The 19638-nt window shown below is 48.1% G+C and overlaps 2 protein-coding genes across 2 annotated transcripts; one reads left to right on the forward strand and one right to left on the reverse strand.

The window, feature by feature from the left end:
- Positions 1-479: 479 nt before the first annotated feature.
- LOC1272375 ((Lyso)-N-acylphosphatidylethanolamine lipase) lies at positions 480-3611 on the forward strand. Its single transcript, XM_311323.5, has 4 exons — positions 480-764; positions 999-1066; positions 1168-1819; positions 2535-3611. The coding sequence occupies exons 1-4, from the start codon at positions 673-675 to the stop codon at positions 2842-2844; spliced, it is 1122 nt and encodes a 373-aa protein (XP_311323.4). The 5' UTR covers positions 480-672; the 3' UTR covers positions 2845-3611.
- A 3624-nt stretch (positions 3612-7235) lies between these two features.
- On the reverse strand, positions 7236-17795 carry LOC1272376 (synaptic vesicle glycoprotein 2C). Its single transcript, XM_311324.6, has 7 exons — positions 17580-17795; positions 16145-16595; positions 15693-16050; positions 14863-15292; positions 12857-13013; positions 8766-8893; positions 7236-7989 (listed from the first exon to the last, which is right to left on the reverse strand). Exons 1-7 carry the CDS (start codon positions 17620-17622, stop codon positions 7952-7954), a joined length of 1605 nt encoding a protein of 534 aa, XP_311324.6. The 5' UTR covers positions 17623-17795; the 3' UTR covers positions 7236-7951.
- Between the last annotated feature and the right edge of the window lie 1843 nt (positions 17796-19638).

Consider the following 19638-nt stretch of genomic DNA (forward strand, 5'->3'; position numbering starts at 1 on the left):
TTAGTGGTCGTTTAGTGGATTTGTGGCCTTTGGGAATATTTACTTTCGAGACTGACTTGGAAAGCCCTGTGTAGCTTTCTGTCAATAAAAAGTTTTAATGAATGTGTAATATGTTTAATAAGACCACGAGCTCTGTTTTGAAGTTGACAAGCAGTTTTGACAAAGTTGACATTTTCTTCACCATTTTGTCACTACCGTGGCTGCGCACCTGATCATTTCAAACGGTTCAAAATTGGACCTGTTGAGCATTTTTTGTTTTATTTTCAGGGCTTTAAACGGATTCAGGTTGGTTTCACTTGTTTTGTGTAAGCTAACGGAACAAAAAAAAGTATTTTGAGCAATTTTATTTCAAGTACACAAACGCAAACAACAACCGCTCTCGACTGTCGATGTAATTGCGGCCGCGCGTGTGTTCCGTACACAATGGAGCAGACCTGAACCGGGCGGTATAAACCTGGCAAAGGTCGGCGCTGTAATGTAAACACCCGGGCTACTGCGTCGCATGTAATTTTTGCAAAATATGATCAGAAAGCAAGGATGAAGCGAGAGGGGGATAGAGCGGGAGTTGGAGGTCGCTGGTGGGAGGAACCGCGACAATCAAACATGCGACACAACGAATTTCATAATATTCGTAAGCCGTGTGGCGGTTGGAAGTGACTCGAACGCGCAGCGATGGCAGCGGAAGCGACAGCGACAGCACCGACGGCAGCATTCGACCAGGCCAGCAGCGGCAGCGAATCGTCCCTGTGTGCGAAGGATAAAGGGTAAGTTTTGCCTCTTTTTCCCTTTCCCTTGACACCCGGGGGATTTCCCCCGCTCCGGTAGGTCAGCCGGAAAAGCGGGGTGCTTTTCCTTTAGTTTTTGGGAGGCGCGCGATTTATTTACGTACCCGACGCGACACGGCCGCCCGAACGGAGTGGCTACAATTTCGTGCTAACCGTGTTTTTTCTTTTGTTGGCGTGGGTTTTTCCATCGCCGTTTTCCATCCGCTTTTTTAGCTGGTTCAACTGGTGGACGGGCACATCCTTCGACATGTTACGCGCGCTAGAAAAGCGCATCCTTTCCTGTAAGTAGCTACAGAAATGCTCTTTCTCTTACACGCACCGACCCACCGTCCAAGATGATGCAACTCAAACCAACAAATCTTGCCCGTTTCGAACGTTCCAGATCTGAAAACGCCGTACCGGGGTAGCTTCGTTGACGTGGGGCACTGCGTCGGCGAGGCGGACAAGATCTGGACGCTCTCGCTCAACACGGAGTCGCCGAACGTGCCGCTCGTGCTGGTGCACGGGCTCGGGGCGGGCGTCGCGCTGTGGGTGCTGAACCTTGACGCGCTCGCCCGGGAGCGGCCTGTGTACGCGATCGACGTGCTCGGATTCGGGCGCAGCTCGCGGCCCCGCTTCTCCACCGACCCGATGGTGGTCGAGAAGCAGCTGGTGAAATCGATCGAGGAGTGGCGCCGGGAGATGAACCTGCAGGAGATGATACTGCTCGGCCACTCGATGGGCGGCTTCATTGCGGCGAGCTACGCGCTCTCCTACCCGGACCGGCTGCGCCATCTCATACTGGCCGACCCGTGGGGCATGCCGGAGAAGCCGAAGGAGTTCGAAAACAATGCGCGCATCCGTTTCTGGCTGCGGCCGATCTTCGCGGTGTCGAAGATGCTGAACCCGCTGTGGCCGATACGGTTCGCGGGACCGTACGGGCCGTCGCTGGTGAGCCGGTTCCGGCAGGACATTGTGATGAAGTTTTCCAACGTCATCACGGACGGGATGGACATCTCAAACTACATCCACCAGTGCAACTCGCAGAACCCGACGTAAGTAGCGCTTGCTTTTGATCGTTTTTTTTTTCGCATTTCAACTTTGCTTACCATTGGCAATTGCATTGAAATGAAGTGCAACGGGCTTGGAGGCAGCTCATGCAGCACTGTAACAAAGCTGACTGTAACTAAAGGCGAGACGAATTAACAACACCCTGCTTCCTGCCTTATCGAAACAAGCAATAGCAACCAGTGCTGCAAAATGTTATGAGCATCACGAGATATTCACCAACGAAAACAATGAACATATTCGTGGTAGCTTGACTCACTTGGTCAGGACATTTTCTGTCGATGAAAATCACGACATGGTCGCACCAACTGTTTGAGTCTCGAAACTGATCGTCGCAGTAGAGCTCGTGACGCTGCTATGGATTTAGTTTCAGTCAGATTTTATCATGACATAGTGAATAGTGCCATGGCATAGTGAATAGTTGAGCCGGTCTCGTAGTACAGTCGTCAACTCGTACGACTTAACAACATGCCCGTCATGGGTTCAATCCCCAAATAGACCGCGCCGCCATACGTAGGACTGACTATCCTGCTATGGGGGGAAATCTATTAGTCACTGAAAGCCAAGCCCACAAATGGGTACAGGCAGGCCTTGACCGACATCGGTTGTTGAGCCAAAGAAGAAGAAGAAGAAGAAGTGAATAGTGAAATTTTGCAGCACTGATAGCAACTAATTGAACCCTCCTTCCCTCTCGATTTGCAGCGGCGAAGGTGCCTTCCACTCGATGATGCAGGACTTTGCGTGGGCCAAAAACCCGATGCTCAACCGGATCGGCGAGATGAAGCGCACCGTCCCAGTGACCGTGCTGTACGGCTCCAAGTCCTGGCTGCTGCACACCAGCCCGCCCGACACGATCAAGCAGCTCGGCGAGAACAGCTTCGTGAACGTGCGCATCATCGAGGGCTCGGGCCACCACATCTACGCCGACGATGCCGACACGTTCAACCGCATGGTGAACGAAGCGTGCCAGGCGGCGGCCCGCGTACAACCGGACGACGGCACGGCGAAATAGTAGCGAAAGTGGGGTCCGTCTCCGGAACGCACAAAAAAAAAATCGCACCTCCCCCCCATCATCACACCAACTAAAATCGGGATATAAGCGTCACGATGTGCGATATGTGTGTGTGTGTGTATGCGCCGATGACGGATTGGAATTGCGGTGGATGTAAAAAAAAAAACAAAAAATGATTCGTCATTACGGTGCTGGATGACATCACACGGCGGGGCTCGAAAACATGCCGCGTCACGATGCTATGATAGCGCGCGCACGCGACGACGGTGGCGGCGGTGGAGTGGGACGTTAGAGTGAGTTGCGCTTAGGCCACACTGCTGCATGGCAGGCACTAGAATAGATGACGAAACGGAAGGCGAACGATTGCAGAAGGGATTTTTTGTTTGTTTGTTTCACATTAGCTGATAAAATTGCCATACTTACCCGGGACGCTCTGTGACATCAAGTCATCCGGATACGCATACGTTGTTAGATCGAACCTATGGCGTTAAACTGCGAACGGTTGGGGAAGTGTGGCAATGGTTTCACATTTTGTGTAAGAAAAATCTCTTGTGAAGAACGTTTTTGGTAGATGTCAGGAAATGCCGCCTAGCTCCGGGAGCACTACCGCCGGGTGCTAAAACTCAGGGATGTTACAGCTTTTTTCTTTGTATTTTATTCTTCACTACACATAGAAGGTAACCAGAAAGTTGCACCGTGCAGTATCACAATGTAAGGCAATATGGTAGATTATTAAACAAAAATGTACATATTCTTTGATTTAAGAATGCTTTCCTGCTCCCTGTTTATTGCAATGTGATGACTAGTGACACTTTTGGTTCAATTTTTAGTTCATTAAGACGGGAGCGGACCTGGATAAGAGTGTCTTGTGCAAGCGAGAAAACACTTTAACGCACAAAACTGAACGTTACAGAAACGTTCTTGCTAAATCAATTCCGGTCCATACACAGTCGTGAGTGAGGAGCCGATCGTGTTGGATGGAACGGTATGATCCATCACTATGATAATTACCCACGAGCACAATAGTTTGATACTACCTTAATCCAACCTCAGAGATAGGCACCTTATCAGGAACGCTCGATCGGAATGTCAAGGTTTCTTCGATAGGTAATTTCGCTGTCGTTGCACGTACCTGGTACGGCCAACAACGTACTAGCATCGGAATGTATGCTGTTCGTTATCGCGAATAGGAATTGCTTTGTTCCTATCAGCAATGCATTAAAAAATCCTTGCATCAGTTCTTAAAAGTTGCATCTGAGAACTGAGATTCATTGAGAACTAAATGTTTTCCTGCTTTATGGAAATCGTGTTAGCTATTTCCCATATTTAGATAAGATGATAAAACGAATGTTTATAATTATAGAGGAATTACCTGTTTACCGGCATGTCCTAAAATATTCAAAAGTGTTGTCCGGTGTTCCATCCTATTTTCTATTCTAAATTAGATAAGCTTCAATCATCACGGTTTCATGCCCAAACGGTCCATCGTCACTAATATGATGCAATTTATGTCCACCGTAGTATCTTCCATAGATTCTGGCAATTCTTGACTTGAAGTTGCATTTGACACTGTTCCTCATGAGCCTCTACTGCTCAAACTCCATAAGTTGTTGCTTGGCTCAAGTCTTTCCTCAGTGACGTGAGAAATTGTCTACAAAACCTTGACTCGTATTTCGCTGTATTCATCTGGCGTCCCACAAGGATGTCCTCAATTTTCTTTTATCTATTAGTGACATTCAGGAAATTCTCCCTCCTTATGGTCAATTGCTTTACGCTGATGATTTAGAACATTTCTTTAATATTAGTAGCCTGCATGATTGACGAATATTCCAAAATTATCTGAATTCATTTACCCAATGGTGTTCTAGTCAGTCTAGGTGTTATCTTTTTGTCGTAATAGAAATCCTATATGGAATGATTATTATCTTGGTGGTATTATGCACAATCGCACTTCTCTTGTTTGCGGCCTTGGTGTGTTGCTCGCCGAAAAACTTATAATTCATCAACATCTTGAAAGTATAGTCGCTAGAACTACATAATACTCTGGGTTTCATAAACCGACTTTTTTTAAGACTTAACCGACTGGGTTTCCCACGATTTATTGGTTGGTTCCCATAATTTTTTGGTTGCTTCCCATAATTTTTTGGTGTGTTTCCACGATCCAATAACGGTTTCCAGATTTTTTTGGTTCAATTGTATTAATATCCAATCGGACGATACCAATAAATTAAGGAAACGTACCAAAAATCTATGGGATACGATGAATACATTGTGAGACGATCCTAAAAAATTATGGGAACCGACAAGTCTAAATCTCCCTCTGCCTGATTGTGACACTCGATGTTGCATTCTAGGCCTTGATTTTCTGGCAAATCGACTTAATACAGCACATGCTCACTTCATCTCCAAAATTCTTGATGATAGCATTGACGCACCGGCACTCCTTGGACCACTGGTATGTTACGCACCTGTATGTCAGTTGATTGTGAGAAATACTTTGAATGCAGTTTAATGTCTTACTGTGTTCGGATCTAACGACCCTTTCCTTACTTGAATTCGTGCATTTAATTAAGCCTCTTACCCTTCCATGCCGTAAAATTCCCATTTTCCTTCCTCTCCCCGCTTCGCTCCCCCAATCTTAGCGTTCGTACCAGCTCTCGTTGTTAGTGATGCGTAACTTACTTACTTACTTATCCGGCGCTACAACCGCTTTGCGGTCTTGGCCTGCCGCAGGAGTGTCCGAAACCGCTCACGGTCTCGCGCCTTCGTCTGCCAGTCCGTTATCCCGGCATTAATAGCGGACGACTCCACGCCATGTTGCCATCTCAATTCGGGCCTACCACGCCTCCTCTGTCCTTATGGACGGCCCAGAAAGAATTTACGGGGTAGGTCGTCCGTTACCATGTGTACAACATAGCCAACCCACCGGAGCCTGGCGAGCTTGACACGCACACAGTGAGGTCGCCGTACATCTCGTATAGCTCGTCATTATAGCGGCTCCTCCATTGTCCTTATACACATACGGAGCCAAGTATCCTTCTGGGCATCTTCCTCTTGAAAGCGGCCAGAAGGGTTTCATCAGGTTTGGACAGTGTCCATGTCTCGGTGGCGTGTGTGAGTACCGGTGCTGAATAGGTGCTATATAGTCCTAGCTTCGTCCGTCGCGACAGGTACTTTAAGGTGAACTGATTTTTCATGTGAAAGTAAAAGGGTAAAGTTGGCAAAAATTCGGAGTCGACTCCGATTCGACTCCGATAATTTCGTTAAACCGACTCTGGAGGGTAGGTCCGCCCTGCATTTTCTGCAGTCTGAAAATGTCTGGAGCCGTCTGGAAACGTCTGGAGTCCTCCGGAGTTGATCGGAGTTGTCCGGAGTTGAAACAATAGCAACACGCGCAAAGTGAATGACAACAAAACACAACAAAATGAAATGACTGATCACAAGCGCATTGCACAGGAAGGCTCCAATTGACTCCGACTGACTCCGATCAACTCTGGACAACTAAGAATGACTTCAACTCCGGACGACTCCTACTACGATTCGAGACGACTCCAACTTCTGGCGGAACTAGTGGTTCCCATTTTATCCGGAGTCCGATTCCAGACTAACAATAGTCGGAGTCGGATCGGAATAGTGGGTGTGCTCCAGAGCTCGTTATAAGGATTATTATTTCTGTTTTGTTACTATCTTAGAAAACTACTTCTTTGCTTTTTCTGAATTCTTCACTCTCTAATTTACAGTTAGCATTAGATTAGATAATAATTGGTATAGGTATTGTTGAACCTGACTAGGCTAACAATCATACAAATTGAAATTGAAAAGTTTAAAATTGAAATACATTGAAGGCAACAAATCGATCGGGCTGTGCTGGAATAAGCTCTAGGCATGCGGGCAGTTATATCAGTTACTAATGCGAATCCACTTGGCTGTAATGGGCGAAAGTGTACTCAATGTTAACCCGGCCTATCTCGCCTGTATGTGTGTGTTTGAGTGTGCAATTGTGCATTTGAACCAATTTATGTAAACTTTCTCGCTGGCTGCACATTAATGTCTCCAGTGGTGCAGTGACAACGCGTGCAAGATTTGATTTTTCCACCCTGCTGGAATGCGACACCCGGGGACCGCAAACAAAAAAAAAAACTGGAACCGGTGTGCAATCGGGCAGGTTTGGTCGTCCCAACCATCGATCATAATTAAAATTATGCTGCGGAGTGCGTGCGTGACGCAGAACCGTTTGCGCCGGGTCAGTGCGAGTGCGAGTTCGGACATCGGGCTTAAGGATGTCGGTTCGGATGAGCGTTTAGGTGAGGCGTACGGGTTCTCCTCCCGTCCAGAAATCACAGAAATTCCTTCCGCACCGGAGGGACTAATTATTGGCAATAGACAGTCAATGACAGTGGTGCGGCACATGTTCACAACCGATAATGATACTGGCACGTTTATTGACTCCATGCTGCTGCCTCCATTCCTACCTTCCATTCGCACACCGGAGGGTAAGAGGGAGGAGGGGATACGTTTTGAGTGTGCTGCTTGTAAAACGTCTTAAACAGCTACGACGGTTTGAAGTGGGCGCAACAAACCCGGGCTAAACTAATTGCTACTTTGTTGGTGCAGTGTTTTGCATCGAAAGGCTGGGCTGGGTTGGGCGCGGGTGTACGAATTCCTCTCCCATCTCCCTCCCACCCCATTTGAAAACTGCTCCATCCCTCCCTAATTACTACCGGCAGGGCGTGCGCTTTGGATACACTCTAAACACTAGAAACGCAAAATCGAACCAGCTCAACCTGTTCGAGACGATCTATGACGATCACACACTCGTCAGTGTGCTCCGAGTTTCTGCTTGACTTGGGACGGGCGTTGTTTTGTTCTACTCGGTGCCTTATTGTTTTTTTTTTTTTTTGGCTGGAAGCAGGTGTGTGAGTAGAGATCCTTCAAGACGGTTTACTGATGCTGGCAACACTTTTGCCCACGGTTCTGCTGCTGCTGCTTTCCAGCTGGTGAAGGAGGAGGAGGGCAGCTCTGCAAGTCACCTGTCACGTGTCCCAAGGGGAGGGGGAGGGGGGGTTCGGGCAGGCAGCCATTAAACATTTTTCGAATAGCTGGCCTGTCACGTTTCCGTTAAGGTTGCTCCAATTAGAGCACAAACTGTTGCAAGCGGGCCGTGGAGGGTGGTTCGGGAATCGGTGTAAGTATCGCGATAAGACGAGAGGTTATGATCAGCCAGTTTATAATCCAGTCGCGCGCGGCATAAGAAAGCAAAGCAAAAATAAAAAAGAAAAGAAAAGAGGAGAGGTGAGGAAGGTAGAAAGTGAGTAAAATAATAAAGAAAAGCACCGAAACGGGAATAGGGAAGAAAGTAACTAGTGAGGGAGCGATGTTTTCTCTCCTTTTCTCGCTTTGTCGTTTCGGGGCCGTTTGGCAGCAGTGCAGTGCTAGAGGAAAGACAGGTTGTTAGAGGTTGTTTGGAGGCTACACCGCCAGCCCGTCCGTAACGAGGAAAGGGTGGAGGGGGGATCGCCGGCCCTGTCCTGGTGTTGGTAGTTGGCTCGAACGTTATGGCCGGGCGAATGAGAGTTGATTTGAAATTGTAACGGCACTAGCTAAACCGCGCGGTGATGGCTATCAGCTTCACTGACCACCGCCACCACCACCAGGGACCAGGGAGCGGCGTTGACTGATGCCGTTGGCAGTGCGACGGTGCGTGACGACGACCGGTGACGAGTGACATGCCGGAGCGTTTCCGACCCTGCTGCTGCTGCTCTTGCAGTTGGCATGCTGCAGTTGTCAATCTTTCCAATTTTTTCCCTCTAGGACCATCGTTTGTCGGGATCCGGAAGCATTCCTGTTCGTCCCTAGAAAGCGCACGCTGGCCGTGGAGAGAGAGAGAGTGAGTGAGAATCATAGTATCGCCTACCACCTACCTAGCAGCGAGCCGCCGAACAGTATGAAGATCAGATTGCAGTTGTACGTGAGCAGATAGGCGATAATGTTGCTGCCGGCCATTGCCCCGAACCGGCCCGTCATCAGAATCAGGCACATTGCCATTGCCCTATTTGGTTTGTTCGTTATTATTGTCCGGTCCGGGTGGGGGGGGGGGGGGGGGGGGAGGGAGGAGTATAGGTTCGTTTTCGGCACAAGGGCGGTCCAAGGTAAACACACGTGCCCCAATAATGGGAGGGGGGGGGGGGGTTGGGGTGGCGCATTGATCCGCAGTGACCCACAGGTCGTTGTTGTTTGGTGTATGATATGATGAATTAAAGATTTACGCCCGGCCGCGAACAGGTGGTGAGGAACAAACCAGCAAAAGAAGAAGAAGAAGAAGACATTAAAACAGACGGAAAAGAGGGAAATTAAAGATAGAAAGTATCGGTTGGTCAAGGTTTGTGTGTGTGTGTGTGTGTGTGTGTGTGTGTGTGTGTGTGTGTGTGTGTGTGTGTGTGTGTGTGTGTGTGTGTGTGTGTGTTTGTGTTTGGGTAAATGAGATCAAATGGAGGTAATTATTTCCAGCAGGTTAAACCGTTAATTTTTAAATTCAAGCATTGAATAGGGGAGTCCTCCTCCGACCCTTAACTTACAAATCTCGCAGGGCAACTAGGTCTGAACAAAAAAAACTAGTACACAGCTAAGTTAAATGGCTTAGTTGACACGAATTGAAGCGGTGCCGAGCCGATGTTAACTTGCCTGTTGAAACGGGGTAGAAATAAATCGTTTATTTGTTATAAGCTACTGAATGCTGGCTTAGAAATGCTTCTTCCAGAATTTGTAAGGTACTCCATTATGTTTTACGTCTCTTGGGCACATGCAAAGATTTGATCTCGATCCTGATCTCTGCAAAAAGTTCATCGTGTAATCTTTGTTGAAACATTCAGGCTTGTTCTATTCTTGGAATCAAGATATCTCGATGTCGAATTGAATATTGCTAAGGAAATCAGGTCTACTTTATAACTAAACTATCCCGGCTCTAATTGCGAGTTTCGAGCATTCCATAGAACTGTGTCAAGTAGGCGAGTTTTATCCATGAAACGTCTAACTGTTCTTTCGAATTGTAACTTTTTTGGAATTCCTTATTTTTCCTTATTTCAAAACTCATTATATTTTGGCTAACATTCGAATTTCGTAAACGTGTTTTAAAGTCATCTCCGAAAATTGGTCTGACGATTTGTCGCCTACTGCGATGCCGGCTGCCCGTCTCGATCGATTTTGCATACCAGACTTCTAACAACAAACATATTTCAAAAATGTCGAAAAATCGACTCAAATTTCTATTTAGTATATAGAATAGAATAGAACAAGCTCCATTACTGTCAAATGTTTGGATCTGGTTCTTCCCGTACACCTGTCTGACCTATCTGCTGGCAAAGCCTGTTAGGTTTGACCGTTCAGCAATATCCCTCATCGACTTAAGTGCAAGGTTGCACTCGTAATTCACCAACTTCTACCACGGTGTTCGAATTCCGCCTCGGTCATCAGCTCGACGCGCAAGGTCGACCCAATCGGCGATTCCGTATCCGAAACGCAGTCACTGCTTCTCGCAAGTCTTTTTGGACAATTGTAAGTGTGAACGAGTGATGTAACAGATACGCGACGATTGTTTATAGACACCGTTCTACACCCATTCACTGCGCTCTGCCCGACCGACTCACCGAAAAGGTTTAAGTGTGCGAACGAACCTAACACACTCGACATTGGGTTTTAATGAGTATTTAAATGTCCCAGGTCCTTGCTTCTTTTAGCTTGCACACCTGTACCTATCTAAAGCTCAATTCTAGATCATAGCAAAAGCTATAGCTTTCAAATGTGTGTCACAATTAGTTCGCCATCTGACAAGCAAGTTTATTTGCGAGAATTTTATAAGAATTACGATAAAAAACCCTTGGGAAACTAGCTATACTTGATATTGTGCTCCAATTATGTCTGATCTCAGGAGCATTAAGCGGTATCTGTGGGAAAAAATGGACGATAAATAAGCTCGTCGCTAATTCCTACTCTTTCTTATCGTTTCGGTAATGTAAGATTTCCAGCCTGTCTCGTAGTACAGTCGTCAACTCGTACGACTTAACAACATGCCCGTCATGGGTTCAATCCCCAAATAGACCGCGCCGCCATACGTAGGACTGACTATCCTGCTATGGGGGGAATCAATTAGTCACTGAAAGCCAAGCCCACAAGTGGGTTCAGGCAGGCCTTGATCGACATCGGTTATTGAGCCAAAAAAAAAAAAAAAAAAAATGTAAGATTTCCACCGTGAAAAAAGATGAAATCTTTGGACGTTATCGATGATAGGACAACGGTCAATTTTTGTTTACTTTATCGCAATTAGAGACGTGCTGGTCAGCCAGATTATGCTCCGGCGAATAAAGCACGTAGTACTTCGAATGATCAATGTGTAACCTATGCAACGGGTGGGATAACACTTCAAATTTCAGTGTTTATTAATACTTTGGTTTAAAGATGCCGTAGGATTGTATGCTCACAAGTGAACTAACAGCGTTCGTCGTCTCGTAACAGGTGTTGACTTGGGACTCAATACCCCTTTATTCGGACCATTTTTCATTACATTTAATCGATGAGAGATGTCCTGCTGAGATACTTCAGTCTCTGGAAGTTCTTGATGGTGTAGTGCAGGAACTTTATCGTGTACTGCCTGCAGTTCTCTATCCGAAAGGCTAAATCAAATCAAATCTTAAGGTGCTTCCGGAACGTTCTTCGCCTTCAAAAATCTGCACATTTTAAACCGTTCAAACCACCCTTGACACGTTCGACCAGCTAAAGCAGTGGTCACCATACACTTCCGCTAAAATACGAAAGCCTCTCGGTAGCCATTTTCTGGCTGATAGGGGTAATGACAGTTTAAACATGACGCTTCAAAATGGCTGTGTTGTATATCAACCAAAGTAAAATAAATAACTGACAACATTTGTACTGAACTAGCGCAAACAAAAAAAAGGCCCTCAAAAAACAACCTTAACAAAACCAAACAGTCTTATTTCCACCTATTGTTTTACAATATCTTCAAATCGTTTCATCTTTTAGTTGAAATAAACTTGAAACCACAAACCGTTTTTACTATTCATCGCTACACTCACGGTTTGCAATTGTCAGCCTTTGCCGATTTGATAAGTATAATATGCTCATCAATAACTTTGTTAGTAGGTATTTGTAGCTGACTACTCGTAACCACACACTGGTTGATCGTTACTCTGTAAGTATCTGCTTTTTCCTTTTGGTTTAAATTATTTTTACTTTTCCTGTGACAAGTAAACCACAGTGCTAAAAAGTGTCTCAAATGGCACAGCAGTTACTTGCATTCCCATCACTACAGGACGTTCTATAGAACAGTAGTTTGGAGCGTTCAATGTGTGCTTACCGGTCGAACCCAATTACTCTTAAATATTTGCGTTTTTGCACGCTCTCGATCAACCGACAACGGGCGATTTTAAATCAACACCTGTACAGTCATTCGATCTACACCTTGGTTCTGGTGAAATTGGTGAAAATTGCGCATCGCTGGGAAAACCTTCCCGTTCGGAACAAATTTTCCCAAAAATGGGCTCACAGCCAAGCGGGGGGAAACCCAATTTTGCAACTTGTGCAACAAAAAAAATCCCTCACACTGATCGTTGTTTGCTAAATTACAGCCCTCCATCACCCTTCCCTTGGTGCGCTCCCCAGTTGCGCGATGCTCCGCTTTCCTGTAGGAGGGTGGCACACGCTCGCGCGCGCATAACCACACACACACACACAGACAGGTGTATGGATGAGTCGAGGCTAATCGGAAGCCTACCCTAAACCTAATCGACACCTCGTTCATCGCTCACCGGAAGACCTTCCCCTACCCTCCAGCTGGAAAGTGCGAACAATATATCTAAAAAGCGGCAATAGAAAATAATGAAAAAAAAACAGCTCCAAGCGGATGAAGAAAGGGTGCAGCTTATGTATGTGTGTGAGAAAGAAAGAAAGAAGCAGAGAGAAAGAGCAGGAGGGCAATAATAATAATAAAAAAAGAGCTTACCGGTAATTAGTCGGAAATAGGTCGACCGATATTGCACTTAGGACGCCACCGAGGCAGCCAGACGAGACGAAGGCAGCGATCAGTATCAGCGTCAGATAGAAATCGGAAGTCCACAGCACGGCGAGCCCGCAGATACCGCACACCACGAACCAACCGTCTGGTGGGATGGGAAAACGGGCGAGAAAAAGGCGAGAAGCACAACAACAACAGCAACAACAACAAAAAAAACCAGTAAAAAAGAAAGAAAAGAAAAGCGTGGCGTAGTTTAGTGAACGAATCGAGTGTGGTGAAGCAAGAACAACAACAGCAAAACACATATAAAATATGTAGCAGCATCAACAGCAGCCCCTTAGAGCGAGACACACACGCGCGCACGTGGGATGCGTAAAAGAGAGGGAGAGAAATGATGGGGCGAGATGGGGTAAAGACCAAGACGACTTTGATACAAAATGGAAAATGAAATATGTGTGAGTTCAGGAGGGAGGTGCTAGGGGAGACATTGGGCTAGAGGGGGGGAGGGGGGGGGGGGTTAGCTGGGAAAACGGGGCGCGTATGTGCCCGTATGTGGATTCGATCAGTATAATTAAGGTGCGCGTAGCAACGTCTGCGGGCGGCACGCGGAAACGGCTCGCGGCTTGGGACGACGGCAGGCATCTGGGGTAGTATCTGCCGATACTATCGCAAAATGAGCTCTGTAGCTCTGTGTGTGAGATTGAGCGAGCACACGCTTTTCCCTGCTGCGCTTTTGCCTTCCCATTTTAGCGCCGGTACGGGGAAATGGTTCGATTTTATGGCCGTTCGCACGGTGGCCGCTGTGGCGGTGGAAAACCGTGTACCGTGTACGAGAAAGGCAATTTCTATTGTTGAAGGCGAATACGGCGTTGGGTATTGTACACGCAGGATAAATCCACGACGGGATAGGGCAAAAGGGGGAAGAAAAGAGGGAGGAAATTGTTGAGGAGGTCGTGCGAGAGTGTGTTGAAATGGAAATTGAAGCTTTAAGAGAGTAACTTTAGCAAAACAAGGAAGGTTATTATTCATATTGACTATTGAGGACGACTTCTGAGGACAGCTTCTGGAGCAATTGAAAGTCGAGGAGGGTTATTTACCCAACAAAAGTTGTGAAGAATTTTGTAGGCAAGAGCCTGAGGATGTCTTTTAAGATCAACTTCGGGAAAATTTTATTTAAATGAAAAACAAAAAAGTTATTTACTGCAGATGCCCAGAGAACAATTTCTGGAGAAATTGAGCCCTAAAGGAGGCAATTAAAAAAAAAAAACAAAGGAAATATTATTATGAATTTACATCCTCTGGGGATGTTAATCTTCAAACAGTGGAAATTAAAACAAAACGATCCATTTGCTCACAAGGTCCTCATATCAACTTCTGAAGTGATCTTCTCGTAAAATTGAATTTCCAAGAGGACAATTTAAGTTGCTGCTGTTGCTAGGGAATATTAAAGCCATGTTTTTGAAGAGGTCCTGAGGACTAGTGATTTTCTCTCTGGAGCGCACCCACGACTCCGATCAGACTACGACTATTGTTAGTCCGATTCCGACTTCGGCAAAATGGGAATCACTAGTTCCACCCGGAGTAGGAGTCGTTTGGATTCGACCGGAGTCCTCCAGAGTCGGTAAGAGTCGTTCGGAGTCGTTTCTAGTCGACTGGAGCCATTCGTAGTCCACTGGAGGTACAATATTTTTGTAAAGAAGGCTGACTTTGGACGACTCCGAACGACTCGGGACGACTTTGGGTGACTCCAGACGTCTCGGATTTTGGGCGATTCCGGACGGCTTTAGACGATTCCGAACGACTCCAGATAATGATCTCGGAACTACCTTCCAGAGTCAGTTCCAAAATTGACGGAGTCGATTCGAAGTCGGCTTCAGATTTTTGCCAACTAAACCCATAACTAACTGAGGACTACATCTCCAGCAAACTTCTCGCAACATCTCCTGCGGTGCAAATGATGTCTGAGCAATTGAGGTAGGGAAGGTATATCTTACTGAGCAGTGTCCGCTTGCCGACCCGGTTGATGATGAAGCCGTTCAGGATGTAGCAGGCGAGAAAGACGACCCCCATCGCGGACGTGATCAGGAAGATGTTGGCGTTGATTGCGATCGGGCAGACGCTGTGGCCGGACCGGGCCGCCGTTTTGTTCGCGTGCATCAGCGCAATCACGTCGCACAGCTTCATATCCTGGTGCTGCACGTACGTGTTGAGGATGTCCGGCACCCACAGGAACAGGCCGGACGAGGTGGCGAAGATGCCGAACATCAGCACGGACGCCTTGAGCGTGTGGCAGAGCAGCGGCACCCGGAACAGGGGCACCGTCTGCTGCCAGAGGTAGCGCAGCCCGAGCTTCGACCGCCGCTGCATCTCGTCCGCGTACGCACTGTCGATCGCGTCCAGGGTGATCGACTTGACGGGGAAGGTCTGCCGGTGATGGCGAGTAAAGTGGAAAGGGAGAAGCAAAGCAGCGGGAAAGAAAATGAATGAACCGGGAAAATCGTTAATGGGAGGGGCGGGTTTGAGATGCGCACGGAACATGGGAAGTTGGGCGCTAAAACAATGGTTTACTCATTAGCGTTAGAAGAAGTGCCGGCGCATCCCATCTCCCCCGCTTCCCATAAGCTAGATTTGGCAAATTGTGTACACACACAAGGGCTACACGCTTTCGCCGCACTGTTTCCCATGTCCAATTATCGGGCGGGAGTTCATCACACGATCATCATCGTCGCCGTCGCGTTCGGGGCCGACGGGTGCCGCGCGAGGGCTTTCCTCCGGCCCCGGTCACCCCGGCGCGACAAAATCGCACAGAATACCCTTTACTTACGTGCGCCGGTTTGCCCCGGTTGAGCTGATAGATTTTGGCCAGCGTTTGCACCACTTTCTCCCGGTGGCCGCCGGTGAGCAGAAACTTTCCACTCTCGGGCAGGTAGAGCAGCCCCGCAATGATGAGCAGCAGATCGAGCGAGCAGAGCAGCAGATAGATGCGCCACATCGCGTACCGCATGCCGAACAGGCGGAGGTCGAGCTGCGCGTCCAGCGGTATGATGAGCCAGGCGAGCGACGGCAGCAGTATCAGCCCGATCGACATGAACATGGCCGCCCAGGAGATCACCTTCGCCCGGGATGCTTCGCCGTGGAACTCGGCCAGGTACGCGTACGAGGTCGCCGCATTGCCGGACACGCTAGTTTGAGATTTGGGAGCACAATTCCGAAACAGAACGGTAAGCGTGGTTGGACCACTCTTTTCCCGGACCATGAGCTTGAGCGGATACTTACAAAATCCCGACAAGAAAGCGGGCCCCGATCAGGACCCAGACGTGCGGCGAGAAGGTGGACAGCACGGAGGTGACCAGTGCGCCAGAGGACGCGAGCAGCAGTACCCGGCGGCGGCCCCACGTGTCGGACAGGAAGCCCCACACGTACGAGCTGACCACCACGCCCATAAAGCCGGCCCCGTTCAGTATGCCCTTGTCGCTGAAGCTAAGCTCCAGGTCGCACTCGGCGGCCGAGATGATGAAGCCCACGTTGACCGTCTCGTTGACGACGCTCATCAGGCAGAGGCCGGTAATGAACAGGAGCAGCGTGTGGAACCGGCCCTGTCCGACCACGGCGAGGGCTTCGCTGTACGTATGGCTCTGGACGGGCGTCGCGCTCCCATTCTGCGCACCAACCTGCGCTGGGTCGATGACAATTTCGGCCGATTTGTGTGTCGCCGCACCGTTGCCGACTGGAAAGACATGCGTTGGAGCGAGAATGGTAGAGGTTCAGAGCAGAGATAAAGGTGAGGTGAGATTGCTAGTGACCACCGAAACTACATCCGGTTGCTCATTCCCAAGTGCAGCTGCAGATCCGGGATCTGGAGATATCGCTTTTTCGGAAGGTCATTGACAGTCGGTGGCTCAGCAAACACAGCCACATGAACCCGGTCGGTGATTGACGGCGTTTGATTGATGGGTCGGACATTTCCAATCGAGCAGGGTCGCTCAGGTCCAACGGGTTGCCAGTGGTCCCTTCAAGATACTTGGCTCAGGCCGAGCAATGGGAAATGCAGGTTCCAGGCACCTGGTTGGACCAGCAATTAGTGGAAAACCCTGCACAAACGTTGATAGAGGCTATCGCTCACACAAACTCCCCATGCTCTGTCTACATAGAGTCGCGTGTAAACTGTTCGGTACCGCCTGATAACGCATCCTCAGGCATCTTTGGATCAGTCCTCTCACTCCAACGCGGGTGACGCTCGTAACCAAATCTGTACTTCTTGCGAGCACCGTGTCCATCTGCCATCCCCGGATGTGTTGAGAACGGAGACACGGAGATATTGCAACGCTCTCTTTGCACATCTTGTCCAATTCCTAGCGACGGCTACCTGAAAATCCTGAAGTGGCCTAACGCGAAAGATAAGCGCCTGCGTTGGGCGGATCTTATCTCCCGCGGGCAACCCTGGGCCACCGTATTTTTCGATGGCGGCAAACAGTCGTAAAGCCGTAATGGCCCGTTGATTGCTGCACTGCACTGTACGGCCACCGGGTTCTTGAGCACGTGTTTTTTACTGCGATTCGCACACCTGTCCCCTGTCAACAACTTCTACCCGCATGCTAAGCTAAGGTTAATCCGCCGCAAGCTACTCGAACGAAATGGGGAAGAATTCGCACAAACTAAACCCACTGATCCTCGCGCTTCCTCAAGGTGCCCGCCACCCAAAACGGCCTACCACTGTCCTCGGCTCGACGCTGGTCGTCCGCTGCAGGATGCATCGTTGCCACTGGTATCCCAGGTGCTCGGCTGCTTGCACACTCAGTCACCGTTTGTCACTGCGGCACCAACCAAAATGTTTGGTCTATCCGACGGCCAATCGTGCCGTGCCAACGTCCCGTGCCGTACTGGCGAGCGGCGCCCCGGTTAGCCGTAGTTTAAGAAGGATGGTAGTACGCTGCGTCGTACGTTCTAAGCGAAGCCTCGCGCGGGTATTTCCTCCCCCTTCCCCAGCGCGCGCTCCACCCTCCGCTTCCTCTCCCTTGGCCCGATAACCTCTTGTCAATAGAAGGGGTGCGCATCACGGGCCTGTTGACACACGGCTGCGTGTGGGGCATCTTGGCAGGCGGCGCGACCGCACCGCACCAACGGTGGGAGGTAAACAGACAGACAGACAGGCACAGTGCGTACCGGACCGTGCAGGCAAGCGGTCGCAAGCGGGACGTCCGTTTCAAAACATATTGATAACGGGCCGCGCAAATAATTTAATATATTTTAAAAGCCGTAGCAAACAAACCGGGTTGCCATTTGGGTGCTAGCCGAGGAATAATGTGATCTATTTCTCGGTTCGTTCCTATTTTTGATTTGGTGCCTCCGTTTTCTGGCGTTTACTGTGCGTGTGTGTGTATGTGTGTACGGTTCTAGGGCAGCCTGTTCTAACGAGAAGTTTCTTCGTGTGGGGATGGGATTGTGCGGATAGAAAGGCGTAGGCGGGCGAAAGTGCCACTAGCACATTGCTGCTGTGCCAGTGATCTTCTACCATCCGCACCATCGAGGGACCACCCTTCCGATCTCTTATCAAGTGATCGATCGCATCGGTCAGCCCCATTAATAGGGCAACGATCGCGTAACGCTTGCCGGAAACTGCGTGCTGTGGCCCACTTTTTCCCTTTCCCCAGCCCGCGCTCGATAGGGCGCGAAGGCGTTCAGAATTATTGTTTCCGTTGCATTATTTTTTCTTCCGCGCGGTTGCAGCCTATTTGCGAAAGGGTCGCTGCAACAGCTCGGGCTCGAGTGAAATTGGTCGCTATCAAAATGCTGCCTTTGGAACTGTGGCAAATGCTACGAGAGTTGGCCCTGCAGCGGATGCTCTGGTCGATGCACATTTCGCGCTGTGTGAGAGTTGCGTGCCAGAGGCTGTTGCGCGTACGGGAAGTGCGGGGCATTATGGACACGCGCTGTGCGAATTCCAATTCTCAGAAGCAGTTCATTCGCTCTTCGGGGATAGTTCTTATTCCTGAACTACTACTTACAGAAGTTACATCTGCTCAGTGTACTCGAAATACAGTATTTCCCAGATTTAAATTGTTGTTATATTGAATATTGTTTTTCAGTCAGAATACGGTTGATAAATAGTTTTTTTTTATAATATATTATAAAACTTGTATGAACATTATTACTTATTCCTAACAATTCGTGTAGAAAAAAAAACAGTTATTTCTGTGTATTAAGTGATTTCAAATATTTTGCAAAATTGCAATTTATTTTGCATTTGACAATTCTTGGAGAATTTTTTACCGATTTAACGTATGAACGGTCAAAACTAAAAAGATGCTCTCGAGAACTCGAGTGTCGCATGACTCGGGAAAAGACAGTAAACTTATCACAGTTCTTAGTTATGTGACGTATATTTTGGAATTTATTTCGAGGGTGTTCCCGCAAAACTTTGACAGACAACTGTAGCTCAGGATGTGGGCGTTGTGAATGATGTTAAATTATGGTTTTATGTTAACTTTTTTTTGTTGGAATGCCTGAAGATTGACGAATAAGTTTCGTAGCTCGTAGCTCTTCATAGAAATGCATAAGCCGCTAGGCTTTTTTAAGGATTCAAACACCATTTCAAATGACACTAAACGTTTTTTCCCATTTTTTTACAGAAAATCCTATACATACTATCCACTCCAGTCACGGTGAATCGCTTTTCCGAGATTTTCGGCAGTTTGAAGTTGCCATTTTGATGAAATTTAAAGATTTAAATACACATTTATGACGGCTCTCTAAACACCGAACTTGAATAT

The sequence above is a fragment of the Anopheles gambiae genome, chromosome X (genome assembly GCF_943734735.2).
Source record: "Anopheles gambiae chromosome X, idAnoGambNW_F1_1, whole genome shotgun sequence".
Taxonomy (NCBI): domain Eukaryota; kingdom Metazoa; phylum Arthropoda; class Insecta; order Diptera; family Culicidae; genus Anopheles; species Anopheles gambiae.

Excerpts from the sequence above, each read along its gene's own strand:
- LOC1272376 (XM_311324.6), bottom strand. The coding sequence starts at position 17,622 with ATGCATCCTGCAGCGGACGACCAGCGTCGAGCCGAGGACAGTG. Across the intron at positions 13,014-14,862 it reads CGGCAAGCGGACACTGCTCA|ACGGTTGGTTCGTGGTGTGC; the intron begins GTAAGATATACC and ends CCATCCCACCAG. Across the intron at positions 7,990-8,765 it reads GTTCGGCGGCTCGCTGCTAG|TTTGTGCTCTAATTGGAGCA; the intron begins GTAGGTGGTAGG and ends CGCTTGCAACAG.
- LOC1272375 (XM_311323.5), top strand. The coding sequence starts at position 673 with ATGGCAGCGGAAGCGACAGCGACAGCACCGACGGCAGCATTCGACCAG. Across the intron at positions 1,067-1,167 it reads AGAAAAGCGCATCCTTTCCT|ATCTGAAAACGCCGTACCGG; the intron begins GTAAGTAGCTAC and ends CGAACGTTCCAG. Across the intron at positions 1,820-2,534 it reads TGCAACTCGCAGAACCCGAC|CGGCGAAGGTGCCTTCCACT; the intron begins GTAAGTAGCGCT and ends CTCGATTTGCAG.